Source organism: Scleropages formosus, chromosome 5 (assembly GCF_900964775.1).
Source record: "Scleropages formosus chromosome 5, fSclFor1.1, whole genome shotgun sequence".
In the NCBI taxonomy this organism is placed as follows: domain Eukaryota; kingdom Metazoa; phylum Chordata; class Actinopteri; order Osteoglossiformes; family Osteoglossidae; genus Scleropages; species Scleropages formosus.
The window spans coordinates 16,734,597-16,753,508 of NC_041810.1; the positions used below are offsets into that span (position 1 = coordinate 16,734,597).

The 18,912-nt window shown below is 43.6% G+C and overlaps 1 protein-coding gene across 7 annotated transcripts in view; it reads left to right on the plus strand.

Annotated features, from left to right (window-relative positions):
* LOC108930890 (phospholipid-transporting ATPase IA-like) overlaps positions 1-18,912 on the plus strand; it is a 107,032-nt gene that overhangs the window by 27,191 nt on the left and 60,929 nt on the right. Inside the window, exons 5-16 of one of the 7 annotated variants that reach the window (XM_029251711.1) lie at positions 2,490-2,535; positions 3,577-3,617; positions 4,676-4,749; positions 7,127-7,196; positions 7,465-7,592; positions 8,625-8,736; positions 8,896-9,061; positions 9,396-9,401; positions 11,786-11,913; positions 12,314-12,391; positions 12,700-12,788; positions 16,728-16,772. In XM_029251711.1, coding sequence (XP_029107544.1) covers positions 2,490-2,535; positions 3,577-3,617; positions 4,676-4,749; positions 7,127-7,196; positions 7,465-7,592; positions 8,625-8,736; positions 8,896-9,061; positions 9,396-9,401; positions 11,786-11,913; positions 12,314-12,391; positions 12,700-12,788; positions 16,728-16,772 — 983 coding nt within the window. Of the gene's footprint in view, positions 1-2,489; positions 2,536-3,576; positions 3,618-4,675; positions 4,750-5,469; positions 5,544-7,126; positions 7,197-7,464; positions 7,593-8,624; positions 8,737-8,895; positions 9,062-9,395; positions 9,402-11,785; positions 11,914-12,313; positions 12,392-12,699; positions 12,789-16,727; positions 16,773-18,912 lie in introns of those variants that run through there. The other 6 variants (XM_029251712.1, XM_029251715.1, XM_029251714.1 and 3 more) reach the window with 6 other exon arrangements.

Consider the following 18,912-nt stretch of genomic DNA (forward strand, 5'->3'; position numbering starts at 1 on the left):
GATTCAGGACAGGTGAAAGGAAAGAGGCAGCGGATCCTGAAATGCAGATATGTTAGGGTGCCGGTGATACGGCTACCAGATGTGTTGGGCAGGGTGGATACTGTGATCATCACCCAGACCATCGACCCACGGTAGCGATGTTGGCTGCCTGGACGCTGTCCAGTGAGGATAGTGCTGAATCCAAAATTCCAACATCTCTGGGATGCTTAGTTTATTTTACTCATACCTTTGTCCAAGATGATTTGAAATTTTAATTTGTGCTGTAATGTTCTTGCAATTATTTATTGTTTTATGCAGCAGGGTAACCTTTACTGTATCAGTTCTGGATAATTGCCTTACTAGAGCAGGAGTGAGGATTTGATCTAGGGTAATTTGACTAGAAGGCAGTGGCTCTGACCAGTAGACCACCTTCTGGTGCCGCTCGAGTGAAATTTCCCATCATGCTTACTTCCTCTCACCAGTGTGAAAGCAGTGTAACTGATGGCCTATTATCATCATTGTATTTAGGGCGCACAGATTTGCTGATAGCGATGCATTCTTAAAAAAAAAAGAGGAAGCAGATTGCTGTGGCTCCATTTGCTTCCAGTTGGGTCCCCAGGACATGAAATTTCCCTCTTTTCAGAAACATTAAAAGGGTTTGTTTGTGTCCTTTCAAAGTGGTCCCTGCGGGGTGCCTGCTAGCCAGGTCTCTAAAACACCCTGCCTTGTTCCATGAGCATGCCGCAAAAGTACACTTTCACATCGCAATATTTCCCTAAGCAAAAGTTAGATGATTTCTTTCAGATTTTTATAGAATAAAGTAACTGTAGATGTATATATCATGTTCTTTTCATAGTTTTTGAAGCACACAGTAATGCAATACGCACGCACCTAAATACAGACACTCGAGCCTTTGTGCGTCTGCAGTCGGTTTCCAGGAATGCATCTGATTTCAGTGTTTGCATAGCGTGCGCCGTGGAGCCGACCTGGCGTGCATCCTGTGCCTGTGCCCGAAGGCTTCTTTTGTTTCACCAGCGCTGGAACACTAATGAGACAACCCTCAGATGCCGGGAATAGAGCGACGCCAGTTACACCTGCCCTTTTGTATTTATCGAACTGACCAAGGATCGGCAAACGTGTCTGGGCTCTCGGACCACCAACTGCATCGCGGTTGCCATGGCCACAATTTGCCTTTCTTTCACCACCAGGGTTTTTAGCATAAAACCTTGAGCTAACATGGGTGTTCAATTGTAAAGAAGGATGTCACTGACTTCCATAATTTTGCTGTTGAAATACGATGTCACAGAGATGATTATACGGGCCCAGCCTGGTCTTTAACGGTGTAACTGATTAATTTGACATCCTGTAATATGAGTGACCTCGCTGTTCCCCTTCTTTTCATCACATGCTCTAATAGAGAACTTCCATTTTTTTAACGGAACAACTGCGTCCTCAGTCACCAGCAAGCCAGGCTTTCAATTTAGACACTAAAATAGCCAGAAATGCAATACAGGATGTTTGACACGACTGAAACAGAGATTGGAAGAAAAAATGTGTAGTAGCTGAATTTTGAAGTGAAAGTGCAGTTTGAGTTGGACTTAATTGCTCCAGCTCTGTTCTTCCAGGAGTTCTGAAGATTTTGCTCAGGTGGCACTCAAAAGGTACACTTAAAGATGATGCCCATATGGAAGTGGGTGGAGTGTGTGCTCATGAAACGTCACTTTAGGGGACATGACCAGAACTAAGAAGCCGTCATTTGGCTGCCAACTGATTAAAGTAATTAAGCCGGATCTGTCTTCAGCAGCTGGATTGTGATTCTTCCTGTTGACCTGTGACCCTGTGTAATCCTTAACAATAATAGTTTAAATCATAATTCCAACACACATCCGTGAAAATGTATAATTCAGTGTTCAAACAGCACCAACTGCAGTGTTTTACTCAGAATAAAAAAAAAATTACAAAAAGGATATTGGCACCAGCATCTCTCAGTGTTGGAATGGGTGCCAAACTGGTAACTGAACTAAGGAAAACAGATAATCTAAAAACATTTGATTAAACTTAATACAGCTCTTGAGGAATAGTAAAATAAGCTGTTTAACCCATATCATAATGTTGTGTAACTGCAAACTTTTTGCAGCGTCAAATGTACTTCCTGCAAAGAATGAACATAATTTCTGCCATATGCTAGAGACAAGTGTGGAAGTGCATTTGTGTGTGTATATTCATATATATATATATATATATATATATATATATATATATATTGTGTGTCTGTATGTAATGTGTGTATGTCCTGTCACAATGAACAATATTAAAATGATACAAAAATACATTTAACGTTGCCAAACATGATTTTGGAGAAATTTACAGCAAATTGAATGTCATTTCTAATTCTCTTATTCCTTTCCTTGTTCAATTTCTTCCTCCTTTATGGTCTTGTCACTCAAGCTTGAGTTAAAAACTGCATATGCTAGTTTAAGTGACCCTTCTGCGTGTCCTGTTTTCCCCAGAAACGTCACAATGCAGACAGCGTAGTGAATAAGAAGGAAACACAAGGTAAGGCACGAGGACTCCAAACTGATTTTTGGGTCATTTTCCTTTTTTTTTGTCAGTTCTGTGATGACGATGGTGGTGATGGAGACTATGTTGAGGAATATGGCCCTCAAACACAGCATCTACTACTTCTCGCTTGGTTTGTCTTGTCAGTAGGAACCACTGGGTTTGTTAGTGTCTTTGTTACGAGAGGTGCTCAGGCCCACTCGTCCCACCAGTACTGTTTCATACTGGGAAGCAGGTGAAGGTCTAACTGTGCACTCACTTGGGGCAGATGTGTTGTGTATGAAGCATCTGAATGCTTTGAAAGTTATGGACAACTGCCAAAAAACACAGTGAGGACACCAGCACTGAAACTGGATGGGTCTCATTACATAAATCACTGCAGCGCAGGAAGTCTTAATCGGTACATGAACCTGCCTCTCCAGATCTGCTACATAGCCACATGGGCTATTGGGTAATGCAGTGATAAGAGCCATTACCTTGTAATTAAAGCACCTGGGTTTAAATCTATGATTCTCCTGCAGTACTTTAGAGCTATGTACTTACCCTGAATTGATGGAGTAAAAATCACCATCTTTTGGAAGACCCCCATACAGCGCTGCTTGAAAGTGTGTTAACTTCCGATATTATTCTTGAATAAAATATTAAAATGACTAAATGATTAGGATTTACACACCTGATTCTGCTTACCTACTTGGTGTAACCAGTACAACTTGGGTTTCACTTATTTTTGCACCTGCACTACTTGCATGTTTATACTACACACATGATTTCCTCTAAAGTAAAATATGGAATATGTCACTACACTCCTATTATGTCACATGAGAAACACTGATTCTCATTAAATAACCATTTAGTGGTAAAACTAAGGGACACAATTGGGTTCACATACTTTCAAGCAGCACTGTATGCCTCCAGTTAACTTCTGTTACTGTCTCTTACTGATATATGTGAAGTCATGCAAAGAGCAAACATGCACGTTTATGCCAGCATGGGTTTTTTTTAATCAATTTATTTTCCTTTTTTTCATGACCTCTTTAGTGCTGAGAAATGGTGCGTGGGAGATAGTCCACTGGGAGAAGGTGAGTTTCTGGATTCCTCTTGCAGCTGTGTGGTGATGGAGACGTGACGCAAGTTGGATGTGATGATATTGCCCGTTTTACAGCTGATGTTGAAAATCATGATGAGCAGCCTGCGCAGAACACCTGTGACCGTTGGAGGTAACCTTAGGTGTTATGCGAAGCAGTTCGCCTCACTTCATCTGCAGAGAACAGATGCGGATAGTTGAGAGTACGCGCACGCGTTTGCATTTATAGTAACCAGTCAAAAGTTTGAGTACATTTGCTGCAAATACTACATGGTATTTGGTTTATGAAGAGGTGTAGGCCACTTGTGCGTTGCTTTGCTTTAAGTCTTCCGTCCAGTTCGTCCCATACAGGTGTTGCTCAGTTGAACTAACACTTTTAACTGGAAATTTATGTTTAATAACTTTAATTTGAATAGTTTAAATAATTTTATTCCCTCTGCCTACACAGCTTAACACTGGTACTGTGAACTCCATACTGTAATTAAGTCCAACAGTCATCACACAGGATGAACCCGCTTGGCAGCTTGTGGGGAGACACAGGGACCAGGTCTTTATCTGGGTTTCTTCGAGCGCAAAGTTAATTACCTTCTGTGGAGCGTTGAAGCACTAATTAGAAGGTGTGAAAGAAAGGACTTGCTATTATTAGCTACTTCATGCACCCCCCACCCCCCCACCCCCCCACATTCACACACTTGGTATTGGGCAGTCAGACCTAGAGTTGGGTTACAACACATCCAGGGTTACAGCACCTGCGGGTGTCATCAGATGCTAATCGCTTCCTTCCGCTCAAGCGGTATTACATTGTCCGAGAAAGGAATGATGTTTCACCAGTCATCAGATGACCGTAAGATGCCTCAACAATGTTTCAGTGAATCACATTCACTTTCTGAGAAGTAGAAATGACTGATATTGCATTCATAGCCTTTTTTCCTCAGGTTTTTTTCATTGCAGTAAATGCCTCGATGTTGAGGCGCTGGACGGGGCCCAGGACAGAGGATGCCACCGGTTCTTCCCTATATGTTTCCCCACAGTAACCAGTATGCTTTTTTGCAGGTAGTGGTGGGAGACATAGTTAAAGTAAATGGCAAAGAATTCATACCTGCGGATGCAATCCTACTGTCATCGAGGTAGAGGAGCTGGGGGGCGATGTGTTGCTCCTCATTCATACCCTTCAGTGTGCTCCTGGAACTTTGATGGTGAAATAAAGGCAAAAGATTACTATCACAAGCATAGTAAATGCTTCCAAGGCTTACAGTGCTTGAGCTGGTCTCATTTCTGTCTAAAATATATAATGCTCAATTCAACACCATGATTTTTCCCTTACCTCTGAATTTGATTTATTTGCTTTTTTGCCTTTTACAGCCATTACTTTTTCAGGAAGCACAAAGTCATTGTTTAGTACTAATATGATATTTGTGGTTAATGCCTCCTCTTTTTTTCCCCAAAATCCATCTATCCCACAGTTTGATGCAGCCTGTTTTTTTTATTGCAAGAGTACTGGACGAGGAAGCTGTATATACAGTTTGACCTCTCTTGCAACTGTCAGTCTAATGACTGTACATGAATACACATCAGCCTATGGGTTTTTGTATTCCCGTACTTTCTTCCACATGCTATACCTGAGACAGATGGCTTTTGGGGAAAAAAGAACCCAGTTCAGTCAGGCAACAATGACTGTTTGGTTTTATTTTCCTCAGCAGAATGAAGTCTTTGTCCCTCTCCACTGTTTGGTCACGTGTTCTTTGTCTGTGTTATTTCCCTTTTGTATTGATCATCCTCATCCCCCTGCTCAATGTTCCCTCTATGTGTTTCACTCCATATCCTGCTGTCTTGTTCGGCTAAATAAGGTGGCAGTCGGGGAGATAGTCAGAGCCACCAACGGCGATCACCTCCCGGCCGACCTCGTCATCTTGTCGTCCAGGTTAGAACTCAGGGTTGGAGATTTTGATGAACCAGTGGGTCTGCAGATCAGATCAAGGTTGTTTAACTTTAAAACCAGCTCAATATTCCTGATTTTTTTTTTAAAAAAAAAAAAACCAACATATGTTGTTTTAGTCTCAGACCTGAATTTTTCCCCCTTTGTAGTGTTGATGAAGGCAAAATATTTTTGGCTGTGTCGTGGAAATTAAAAAAGCAAAAAGACTTGGAAACTCATGAGGTCCAGAGCCCAGTTCCAAACTAGGCTAAATCTGCCAAGCAGTGACATCTGCTCCCAGCTCGATCTGTTCAGTAAAACTCAACGTGAAAAAGGATGGTTGAGGCTAGTTGAGCTGACAGTGATATCAGTTACGCAGTCACTTGGAGGGCCCACAGTTCATGCGTTTCTGTATGGTGCATGTACAACACTAAGTGCTCATGACCCTTAGTGGGATCTGACCGCTGACTTTGGTCATACACTGGATGCATGATGCTGCATGTAGATCTCGGTAACACTGTATGAACGCCTTGTGCACTTCATCCTGTGCAGGCTGCTGTTGCTTTATAAATTAATTGCTAACGGCCATGTGTAATTTTACCTGAATACCTCTAATTTCAGGTCTTAGAATTTAGATGCTGCCTTTTATCCCCATCTCGACTTAACATGACCAGCTTGTTGGGTTGTGGCTTTGACAGGGCAGGTGGGGTTTCCATTGGTTTCTGCTGTCGTGCTCTAAATTAGTTGCATGAGTGCTCTCCCATGATGCACAGCGTGGCTGGCTGGTTGGCTGTCCTCTCCTGTCCCGCCCCAGGGGTTATAGTCCGCATTCCCTCTTGAGTGGCATTGTGACACACCTGTACCTTTACAGCTTTTTAAGTTGGAAAAGTACCTCTTAGCTGGTGGTCTGGTCGCACCCGGTGTGCATCGCTCCGATTCACGCTTCAACTCTGTGGTCAATCATCACACCATTGTGTCAACACCACTATCTCCCTGTGGCCTGGTGACTGCTGTCTGAGCCTTCCCTTTTAAAGGACAGCTAAATGTTTCCCACCTTTGCCACTGAAGCTAAGACATGCATGTGTCTGTATCAGTAATTGCCAGTGACAGAACTCGCTATGCTTATTATTTATCGACTCATACTCCGTTGTTTAGCCACCTCATTAAAGTGTTTCTTTTTTTTTTTTCTTTTTTTTTTTTGTGCTGTCAAACTGCATCAAAAAGTGTTTTGTGCTTCTCTGGCTACAAGGAAAATCTGCATTTTGCATCTGCAACTTCAAACATTTAGTTGTCCTTGCAGACATGGTGTTCAGTCAAACATTAGTTAATAATCCAGATACCCGCAGACAGTGAAAGCCACCTATGATAATTGGCTTTAACCATGCAGTTTTTAGCTAAACTATTCCACTGCGACTTATGATGCTAAATTCTTAATTGGGAAGCTGTCACATAACAGGATCTGGAAGATGTTTGACAGAATGGCCAAAAGTTGTCTATCCAAGTCTTTGTAGAGGAGGGAGAGTTCATACATACCTCCAGCATCTACTGGTTCATTCCAGCTTCAGCCTCTTCTTTCGCCTTTTAACCAGCGAGCCACAGGGTATGAGCTACATTGAAACATCCAATCTAGATGGAGAGACCAACCTGAAAATACGACAGGTGAGCATTTTTATTCAGTTGCAGGAGGCATGTGACTATTTTCACTTCTCCAGAGTCAGGGTGGATGTTGTGCTTTGAAAGGAGCCCCAAGAACCTCGTAACTAACTAGCTAATTGCAGTAGGTGGATGTCGGTGGTAAAATACTGTTAAATGCATAAATGATATTGATTACACTTGGACCAGATGAATGTGAGCTGATAGGCACTCTCAGAGAGGGAAAACATACCTCCACTTTCTCACCTCCCTCTGGTGCTGCTCTGTTCTCCAGGGCCTGCAGATTACCTTGGAGATTAAGGATGCAGAGAGCCTGATGGGACTGTCAGGGCGCATGGAGTGTGAGAGCCCCAACCGCCACCTGTATGACTTTGTGGGGAACATCCGTCTAGATGGCCACGGGTACGAAGAAGCTCCAAAACCCACTATGTCCTGCTGTATGGGAATTGGTTTACGACATGCTGATAGTGCTCTCCTTGTCTTCAGCCGTCTGGGGCTTGAAAACTCCAGTAGTCACTGATCAAATATCACAATTGAAAATATTGATGGAGTTGAATCAGACGTCTAAGCAGAAAGTACATACCCCTCAGGTCAAGAGTGTCTGAGAGTGCTGTCAGAGATTTAGAATTGTGACATAAGATCAGTCCTGTCAGTGTTTTCTGTGAGCGCTGTCAGGGACGGCAGCCTGTGACATCAGTTTATCCGTGTTGTTGTTCCTGTGAGTGTGTGACATGCAATTAGCCCTCTTGGTATCTCTGTAGGGAAGAAAGATGTAGAGAAGGCCCCTAACGTCAGATTATCCTCATAGTTTCTGGCTGTGCTCCAGGCTCATTCTGAGGGCCTCCTCAGAGGTCCCTTCCCAGGTTTCCTCTTATGATGCATCCCGCTCTCATGCTGTGTTTACACCCCTGCTGGCTTTTCTGGATTTCCTATTTACTCTGACGCTTTACTGGCCAGAAGCTGAACTTGAAATTTTGATTCAAATGCTTAGCGCTGAGTCATGCAAATTCATATTTTCCTAGAAGCTTCTGCTGAGGAGTGACCACATTTCACAAAGGCTGAACAAAGGCAAAATTAGTTATGAAGTATATAAGGGTACCACAGTTTTATACAGCAGAAAGTTTAAGGTGGATTACTGATGGACAGATGGGTGGATAACAGAAGGATAGATATAGATGGATAGATAGAGAAATTCATGAATCGATAGAAGAAAGAATGTATAGGTAGATGGATGAATAGTAGAATGGATACATAGATGGAATAATGGACAGATAGAGTGGATGGATAGAAGGACAGATCGGTTGGTTTTCTGGCTGACTGAGTAAACCCTTTTAACAATGTCCAAAAAGCATAGTTATGGTCCCACCTGTTGCCTGCTCCCCTGTCCTCTTCTGGTTCAGTAAATAGTGGTTCAGTGTCTTTCTTGTGCTTCAGTGCGGTTCCCCTGGGCCCGGACCAGATCCTGCTGAGAGGGGCTCAGCTGAGGAACACACAGTGGATCCACGGCATTGTGGTGTACACGGGACATGACACCAAGCTCATGCAGGTACTCCCGCCAGGCTCCAGACCTCAGACTTCAGGAAGAGTGGAATCTATTTTGTTTTACAGTAACCATGATCAACAAGTTTAATGGTGAGATGTTTCTTTGTGGTTCAGCTTCTTCTTCTTTCAACATGCCATATCTCCATGTTTCTGTGCTTCCAAGAACTCTACCCGGCCACCTTTAAAGCTTTCCAATGTAGAGCGAATCACAAACATCCAGATCCTGGTCCTCTTTGGCTGTCTTCTCGGCATCTCTCTGGTGTGCTCCATTGGACAGACCATCTGGAAGAACCGGCATGGCGATTCCGCCTGGTACATGGACCTTAACTGTAAGGACAGCCCCGGCAATGCCTCCTCTGAATCCCCACCTCTCCAGACCTTGTGTTCATTTTCTGTGTGCTAAGTGGTGTCTTTATTGTCTACCTTTGTTGCTGTGGTTTTCCGTTGCTTCCTTTTGAGACAATCTACTGCCATGCCAGTAAACACATGACAAAAGGGGTCAATGTGGCTTTGGTCGGAAGGCAGTGTTACCTGTTAAAGATGAACATGCATGACTGTGAATGAAACAAGTTGAATATTTCAACGCTTTTGTGGTTTGGTTTCATTCTAATGTTTTTTTTGGTTTCTGTGTCCTTTTGTTGTCTTTTTTCGTTTCTTTAACAGCTCCAGGTAACAACCATTGCAAAGCTTTGGCCTTCCTTGAACGAATCCCCTTCCAACTATACAAACCTGTAACTGAACCTTCCATCTACTGAGCAAATCAGGCTTCTTATTTGGTGTCCACCTCTCCTCAATTTTGTAAAGAGACGCTCCAATGATCACTCTAGGCATCCAACTACAATTTCCTCCCTTTAGCTGTCAAGCCATGGTGTACGGACAGCATCTCTCCCATTCCCTTGCGTGACCTGTTAAACTCTTTGTAAAAAAGCACCCTTTTCATCATTCTTACTGTACCAGTTTTTTCAGCTGTTTCATTCCGCTGAGTAATTTTTTTATAATTCTTCAGGGGTAGAGAAGTGATGGTGGGTGGGACATTGCATGGCATTTTCTAAATGTCTCCTGCCTCATTCCAATCAGGTTCTTGGTTCATCTGGTACCACAACATGTTTAAAGAGCTATGGATACCATGAACAGTTTGAGCCAATCCAAGTAGATAGCACAAGCTATACCCCATTTCCAGCCCAAGAAAAGGATTTAAGTCAAATTGAAAATTTCAGAATAAAAAGAAAAGAGTCAAAACATCTTAGAGTCAAAATAAATGGCAGCTCCTTTTCTGAATTGATAGTCATGGTGCAAACAGAATCTCATCTGCACGGGTCACAGGTGCACATTTTTACAAAGCCTTTAATACGTCACTACAGCCATTTTTCTTCTTTCCAGTGAGTTGATACTGCAGTGATTATTAGTGCCTTATTGAATCCCGCTTGTTTTATGGCCCACAGATTCCCCCTCATGCTACCCCCAAACAGTGTGCACCACACTGTCTCATATTGGCATTCCGTAAATTGCATTGCAAACTGGTAACTTTGCCAAAAGCATCAAATTTCTCAAACAGTTGGGCAGGTAGTGGATCATACTGCTGGGGTAAAATAGAGTCATAAAGCAGCTTTTCATCTTGTGATCATAAACCTTTAATGTGGGGTGACTCAGTCTATTGCACATTTTGGTCTTACATCAAAGCTGACAGTAATTCTACTTTTTATATCTTCACATTTTTCCTTCTCTGAATTTTAAGTTGCCAGTATAGTTTTTGCATGGTTTTACATGCAGTGGAGACATGATCGGACAGCGTTAGAAGTACTTTGGTAAAGCACATGACGTGTGACTGCATGTGGAATTCAAAGGTTCAACTGAGAAATGTGCTTCTAAGAGAACAGCTAGTTTCAGTCACCTTCATAGCCTATGGCTAAATATTTGACAATGAATAGTGAAGACGTATGCCTTCCAACCATTTGTCTACACCAGACAAACCAATTAAGTGATGTCAGCAGACACAAAGAGACCTACCTGCTGCATGGCTAGTGACTAAATAACAGGTGGCACTGGCTTCAAATGTACAGTATGTCATCCCCCCCGTTGACTAATGCATAAGGAACTGCTGATTCCCCTCTGCACCTGTTTCTACTGCAGCATTTCCAATGTCCTTTAGCTGGCTGAAGGTGACTGCAGCTCTTGGAGAGCTTTTCACTGAGCTTCTAGAGGACTGTATAGGAACCTGCATGCGTTGTCATGTGATGAATCTGCTTGACAGAGTGCAGTCTGCTACATTTCAGGAAGAATCTACTAAGTCTTCCATGCTTAGATCTCACACATCACAGTATGGGAGAAGATTGCTGCTCACTTCTGATGTAGGTACAGCCAAGGCTGGGTCTTTAGCAACTTCTCTGTAGCTCTACGAAGTGTTGTGGACTGAAGCCCCCTTCTCAAGTTATCTTGCGAATCCATCACGAGTCATTCTTCCATATCTTGAGACTCAACTATCTGTCTGTGTGCCGTAAGTCACACAAATGGTGGTAGAATCCATTGCTCCATCATGAAATGTAAAGAAGTGTCAAGCTCATGTTGTGAGGGGAAGAACTCTGGTTGCCAGAGTTCCTTCTCTGTCCGCTGTTAGTGAGCCCTCGGGTTGATGGACCAACCCAAGGGGCTCCAGCAGGCAACAGGTAAATGAAAAACTCATGTTTTCATTAGCGCTGTGGTAACCATGGAGTCAGGATGGATTTGTACAAAACTGGAGGAAAAAAATCTTTGGTAGTATTTAAGGCATCTGGGAAATATTACAGTGGGAAATGTTGGTTTCCACGGTCGTAGAATCCCTATTAATACCCTGAAAATATCATGGAAAACATCCATGATTTTCAGGAAGGAATCATGGGAAAACTTTATAACATTTCTCATTGCGGATGAATATAATCTCAGTTTATCATTGCTGTAATTTTATGGGAATAGTTTTCAAATTTTTGGGTAAGAATTTTTATTCTGGATCTTCAGTGTTTCATTCTCTACAGTTGGTCTGTACCAATTGTCTTTTCTCTTGCTCCCTCCTCCCACAGACGGTGGTGCAGCTAACTTTGGCCTCAATTTCCTGACCTTCATTATCCTTTTCAACAACCTCATTCCCATCAGCCTGCTGGTGACCCTGGAGGTCATCAAGTTTGTCCAGGCCTTCTTCATCAACTGGGTGAGTGGATTTCACACAGTAAGCCCCACAAATTCTGATTCTGATTCTGATATTCATTGACTGTCCTTAGGAAAAGACGGTGTTAAGTTGGGCATTGCACAAGTTGATTGGAGATCCAGTGTCCAAAAAGAAACTAGTGGTGGAACACATGTGAAAATGGTTTAAGACAAGACATTGGGTTTCCCTTACTGCTGCCTGGGATTGTTGGTTTTCCTTTCTGTTGATTCTGTTACTGAATTCTAAGTATTGATTCTGATATTGGATTCTTTTTTATGGTTCGTTCCAGCACTGGGTTTTTATTAGTGCTCATTCAGACTTTGGTTTGTTTTTAACACAAATTTTACCATTGTGCTCTCATTGATGTTGATTCCAGTGATGGATTCTCTGTTGTCATTTTTAGGACGTTGACATGCATTATGAGGTCACCAATACACCAGCCATGGCTCGTACCTCCAATCTGAATGAAGAGCTGGGACAGGTGAGAGATCTCCATACCATTAAATCTGCCACATGATGCCCTGGTTTTATGACAGGACGTATAGCTTGATTTGGCTGTGATTATTTCAATGCACAGAGTTTCGTGAGGACATCTACCAGATACGCACTATACTTCTTCTTTTACTCAAGAGATTTTAAAAAATCTTATTTAAAAGAAATTGCCTTTTACATTTCACTGTAAGCAAGTTAGGTACGCTATTAGCTGTGAAACTCATCTTACTATGTTTCATGTTACCATAGAAGTTCTTGTAGTTTACAAAAGTGTTCCTTGTCATGCCTCTGGGTTAGGTGAAGTACATCTTCTCAGACAAGACAGGCACCCTGACCTGCAACGTGATGCAGTTCAAGAAGTGCACCATCGCAGGCGTGGCCTACGGGTGAGGCTCCTTTTGCTAGTCCCGTTCCACGATGGTTATCTGCGCAGTCCACATCTGGCAGCCCTGTTCTTTTCCCCAGCTACTCATTAGCATCCGCACCACTGCTTTTCAGAAACATCAAGCTATAAATAACTAGCAGCTGACATTTGCGCACAATGACATCCTTGTCGGGAAGAGGTGGGGACTTTTTTACTCATGGTTTGAATTTGACAGTGGTTTTTAATGAGGAATTCTATGTGTGTGTGTGGAGTTCATTAAACTTTACCAAACGTTGGGTGAAAGGGATGCTGGGAGTTTGGCAACGCATTCATCACAGCCATTTGTGATCTTCTGCTTAGTTAACTGCTGAGTTTCACCGCCGCCAATCAAGCCAGCATCGGCAGAATGTTAAAAGCGAAAGGTGGGGAAATGTGAGGAGCATGTTTTTATCGTCTGTTGAGCGACAACAATTCATGGATGGACATGATTGTTTGATCGATTTGCGACGATCAGGAGATTTGTTGCGGATGATGGGAGATTGGTCTCCACGGTCTCTGACCAGGGGCTTGGACCTCTCTGGTTCTTTACTGATAGAAAGGTTCCCAGATTTGTTATGAAATCAGACAAGGAAAGAGACCCTGCAGTAAAATGCACATAGATGTACTTCAGATGTACTCATTAAAACTGCATTATAAATAAAGGGTATAGACAGTTCCAGATCATGAGTGCTGGAAGTCTTGCATATGTGCTAATGAACAGCTCCTGAGTGAGACACACAGTTCAGCGGAGCTCTGCATCACTCCAGAGATGCCAGTCAGTATGGAAACGGGGATGCATCTGAAAATGCCCATGTTTGGAAAGGTGTGATGATCCTGAGGGGACTGAAGTAACTGTCATAAGCACTTATGCGTCAGCGCTGCATATGGACATCGTTGATCTGTCCATCTTAAAGTCCGCTTGCCAAACCTTGGAAAGTACCGAGGGACGCCTTTTTTGTGAGCATGAATTTTTAAAAAGTAGGGCATGCTGTGGAGATCAAGGGGCTCTGTAGCACTGATGAATATGCATGGCGCGGTTTTATCTGCTTCCCGAGAGGAGCAAGACAGTGAATGTGAGCTCTGCGAGAGGAATCTGGGGGTGGGGGGCAAGGCGTGGATTGGGGGTTTCTGATCCAGCAGTCTGTGAGCTCACAGATGCTTCATCCATCTAAAATCAAGGAGGAAAGGTGAAATGTAATGTGCATCACATCATCTGTGATGATCAACTTTGTGTTTCATATCAATTCTATATGCCGCTACTCGAGCTGTGTGCTGGGAAGCAATGAAGTTGGACAAACCGACTGTGCTTTGAAAGCTGCACTCCTGCATCTAGAAGCGTTGTGAAATGTACTTTTGTTTACTCTGAGTTGTGAGTCGCTTTGGAGAAAAGCATCTTCTAAATGAATAAATGTACATGGAATGTCATTTAAAATAAATCGGAGGTTTCTTCTGCGAGCCGTATAGCACTGACTGCACTGTGCGTCTTACTGGATGATGCAATTGGGCGTCAACATGTAAAACAAGAGTGTAAAGAATCATATCCTGTAATACAAACCCTTTCCCAAGGGAATGGAAATGCGGGAGGCGGGGGGGGGGGACGACTGGAAGGCTTTGCTAAATTCAGTTTGGTTGAAACGCTGTGCTGACAGGACATTTCTGCACATACTGACAATTTCATGTTAGTTGAAGTCAGAATTTGGTCCATTTCTCTCTTTTTCCAGCCGCATCCCCTTCCTCTTTGGGCTCTGCCCCCTGCAGAGATCCACCGGCGACCCCATGCTGACGTTCCGATCCTAGCACTGTCGTTCAGCTGCAACTTCTATGGCAACCGCTCCAGCCCTGGGTTCCAAACAATCTGACTAATTAGCCAAATGTGAAAGAATCTCTGAGGTTACAGTTGTTTAATCTGTGCTGTTGCTCACACCTGTTGCCATTTACATCGATTGGGGAAGGGGGAGTGGGAATGGAGTGTATCCACGGTGTGATGCTGGCGTTTTTCTAAAATTTCAAAAGTGGCCAACAGGATCAAGGAGCGCTTCTTACTCGCACCTAATGGCAAACACTGGCAAAACGAGGCTGTTGCACATTATTCCCTGGTTGCAGTGGGATCATAAACCTTTGGAACAGAAAGGAGTCCAGGTGCTTACCTGAACCGGGAGGGTGTAGATGGGAAAAGAGTACAGGTGTACTGGTTGGTGGAAAAATGGAGGAGGTTTGCATGAAGGATTCATTTGGGGGTGTGCCATTTTTAGCTCCTTTTTTTCTTGTTAATGCTGTGATGTGGATAAACCTACAGCTGCTCATCGCCTCATCCCTCCATGCCCCCAAGGTCCCCCTCCCCATCCACTTTTTGGATTGTTTGGCATATCTGGAGCACTGCACTTGAAAGGAAAGCAACCAGCCTAACACTGTTCAGAGTGCTTCTAGGCCCTTCTGTGTGTGTGTGTGTGTGTGTGTGTGTGTGTGTGTGTGTGTGTGTGTGTGTGTATATATATATATATATATATATATATATATATATATATACAGCTGTAACTCTTAGCTAAAATTTTACCACTGAGAGGCTCATGGGCCATATGGGGACTGGACATCCAAAGAGAGTAAAACTTGCTGTTCCCAGTTCTTTAAATACTTGGTTGATCCCTCCTCCTCCACACACAGTCCTCAAGGAAACAGTGAGGGGGGAAGGGTGTGTGTGTTGCTACACACTCGTCTAGTTCAGCAGGGACCCAGCAAGGTGGCAAGGGGGTTCAACCCCAACTCCCCCCCCCCCCAGCCGCACTCATTCTCGGTCTCAACAAGAGCCTCAGGGCTACAGTAACAGTATCGGGGTCCGGCGGTAGGACAGGCTGTCTGTTCCCTCTGAGAGATAAGCACCGTAGGCCAGCCACTGGACACCGATAACAGCCAGTGCTGCCATTAATCCTCTTTAAAGGGCAAAAATAGGCGATTCCATCGCCCTCCCCCCCTCTTTTTTCACACCCGTATGTGATTAAGTATTTTGTCGAGGGATTAATTTCGCCTACCCGGTTGGAAGCTTAAGGCGCTATTTTTTCCTGTAACTGTAATCCACTATAAGAACGGGTGTCTGCTCCTCGTGTTCGCCCATCGCTCCAAGGGTGCGAGGGGGAGCAGATTCTCCAAGGCGGCATCAAACAGTGACGAGCGCGTGCGCGGTGTCTGCGGTACCTGCTTCGTGGACACGCGTGTCACATTGCTTATTCTGCGCATTCATTAACTAAGTGCTGTCGGCACAAGGTGAAGTCAATGAGCAGGGTACAGTGAGCTGTGCTCAGCATTGGCAAATGCTACAAGCAGTGTGTTTTCTCTGATATTACTTTAATACTGTTTCTGAGACCTTGGGCTAAAACGTGAACGTGAACCATATATTTTCTAAATAGGTGTCAAAATTCTGCATCCAGTGTTAGTGCTTTTTTTTGCCCCCCCCCCCCCCCCCCCCCATCTTCTACTTCCTCCACCTGCTCTGTGTAATATTACTGTAGTACTGTTTAACAGTTAAGTCAGAGTGGGAACAAGCAGTCTTATTATTTAACCTTTACTTAGCTGACTGCTTTGACCAAGAGGCCTTAAATGCAGGTGATGAAAACTTTACGCCGATTTATGCATTTAATCAGCTTGGTTATCTTATTCTATCAAATCATGTTAAGGACTTTGCTCAAGGGTACTACAGCAAGAGTCGGGGCTTCAAACCAAGCATCTTCTGATGACAAAGTGTCAGTCCTAAACGCTACACTACCTGTTGCCCTCTAGTAGCCTGAAGCTCCTTTTGGCACGTGTGTGTGTCTGTGTGTGTCTGTGTGTCTGTGTGTGTCTGTGTCTCTCTCCACACATCAGAGTGCATTGTACTTCTTTGTGTTACAATATGCCCCTCTCTCTCTCCTATCTGCCCTGTGCTACACAGTCGCGTTCCAGAATCAGAGGATTACGGTGATCCAGAGGATGGCTGGTAAGACTGCCTGCGTGCAGGGATGTCCAGATGCATTTGTATTTCTTGCTTTGCAGTGTGAGAGACATGATACCCAGAATGCATTGCAGTGTCGCCTTTGGATCGGCTCTGTTGTGCTGTTGCGCCTCTTTTCATCACGGCTTTTGTGTTGTAGGCCTTTGTTCATCATATTCATGGTTTAGATACATCTGCCATCACGTGAAAATGCCACAGTGGAAAACAGTCTAGCGTTGTGGTTTATGGACACATAAGAGATATACAAGAGGGTAAGAGATATAGAAAAAATATACAAAGGAAGTGGTATAATGTATAAAAATGGAAAACGGTATGTTTTTCAGAGAAGTGGACTGTTTTAATATTTTATTCTGAAAGTCTATTATCTGGTTGGTAAACCCCCTATTCCCAAAGATATAGGTGGTGGGGAAAGGGAGGAAAAAATGTTGCCTTCGGCATTTATAACAAGCAGCTTCTTTTATATAGCAACTGTGTGACACCATGTGCTTGTCAGGGTGTGAATGAGCTGCAGAGAGGAAGACTTGTCTCTACATCTTTCCGCTGCCAGGACTTAATCCTCTCTTTCTCCAGCCACATACCCACACTGACAGATAAGTCATTAGAGTCAATTGGATCAGCATATCGATCACTACGTGACATGGCAACGGGCTATCAGGCTCATCCAAACTGGGCTGAGAAATCCTATAGCAGAATAATGATATTTATACTACACACTCCATCTGGCCTTTATCAAACCCCAAGGTTCCTGTGTTGCACAGGTAACGCTTGGGTGAAGCCCTCTTTCCCACCACTTCATGGTCCTGTGGTGCTGAAGGAACAGCTCACTAATGAGAATGCCACCAGGGAAGTCACTGTTTAGCTCTTTCCCCCTGAGGCTCAACCAGTAAGCTTTCTAGTCGCCATGTCCTGGGGGGATTTGCTGCACGTTTCACATTCTGAACGATCTCTGCTGAAGTGCAGTTTTAAAATATTTCAGAACTGTATTGTGCTCTTTTCAGTTGTTTCCAGTTTTTTCAACACTTTTTTGCAAATCCCAAGTACAGTACCTGAGAAGAGTGGATTTAAAAACAAGGCAAAGTTTAGATTGTCTTCAAGCAAAAGGTTGAAAGGTGTCTTGTGAACAAGTTGAAAAGTTGAGATTTCATTAATGGAATTGTCTAGAGGCTGAACAGGGTGACATTTAGGTGCCTTTTATTGGGTTAAGTCTCGCAATCAATGCTGTTCTTAGCCGAAACAGGTATAGGTTCAATGAAGATGGATTTGCTTGGCCAGGAATTTGGACAGTGGCTTCAGTGTTTAGAAGTTCAGTTTAGTGCTGTTTCTGGAGGATGGTCCTCTGGGCGTTTCAGGCACAAGGGTCTCAAAGCTCAGGCAGTGGTTCCTGCAAGCGTCTGCCAAAGGAAAATCCATCACCTCATATGACCCCAACCCCTCTACAGGTTCCTAGTCTTACCACTTTAAGCCTGATGTACAAGTCAACAGTGCAGAGCTCTCAAAGAGTACTACTGGATTGCACAGCCTTGCTTTCAGACACCTTACTGCCTAGTCCTCAGTTAGGCCTACATCTGGCTTTCCTGCTGAGTGATTATGCTGCTGAGCTGCCAATCTCACTATCGTAATAGCTTCTTAAGAGTGAAGTGCGGTTTCGATAATGGTCATCCCCATGGCTTAAACCCCATGATCCTGTAGCTGAGTCTGCAGGAGCAGCTGGCAGTTATGCTGCAGTGATATACCACAGGCATGCTTTACACTGCATCTTTCCACTAGTCTGTAATCTTCATTTATATCCGTAAGACAACCATGAATGCAGTTCTCGCAGTAAAATTATGAAGTCAAACCAATATTTACCTTCTGAGCTTTTCTCATACTCATTGCCACTTTAAGAGGAAGTTGTTAGAGCATCTGTAAGTGATGAGTCCTGAGCATGATCCTTGCTGAAAGAAACACCAGTCACTTAGGGATACTCAACACCTCTCACCAGCTAGGATTCAACAATCTTCAGGGAGATCATGAAGGCAGTGGCAGGCTTTCAGTTTGCCAGAAGGGGTCTGACATCCTGAAAAGATCAAAGGTTGAACCTTGCAAATCACAGCACAAAGGACAGGAGGGCAAACCCTTCTTTATC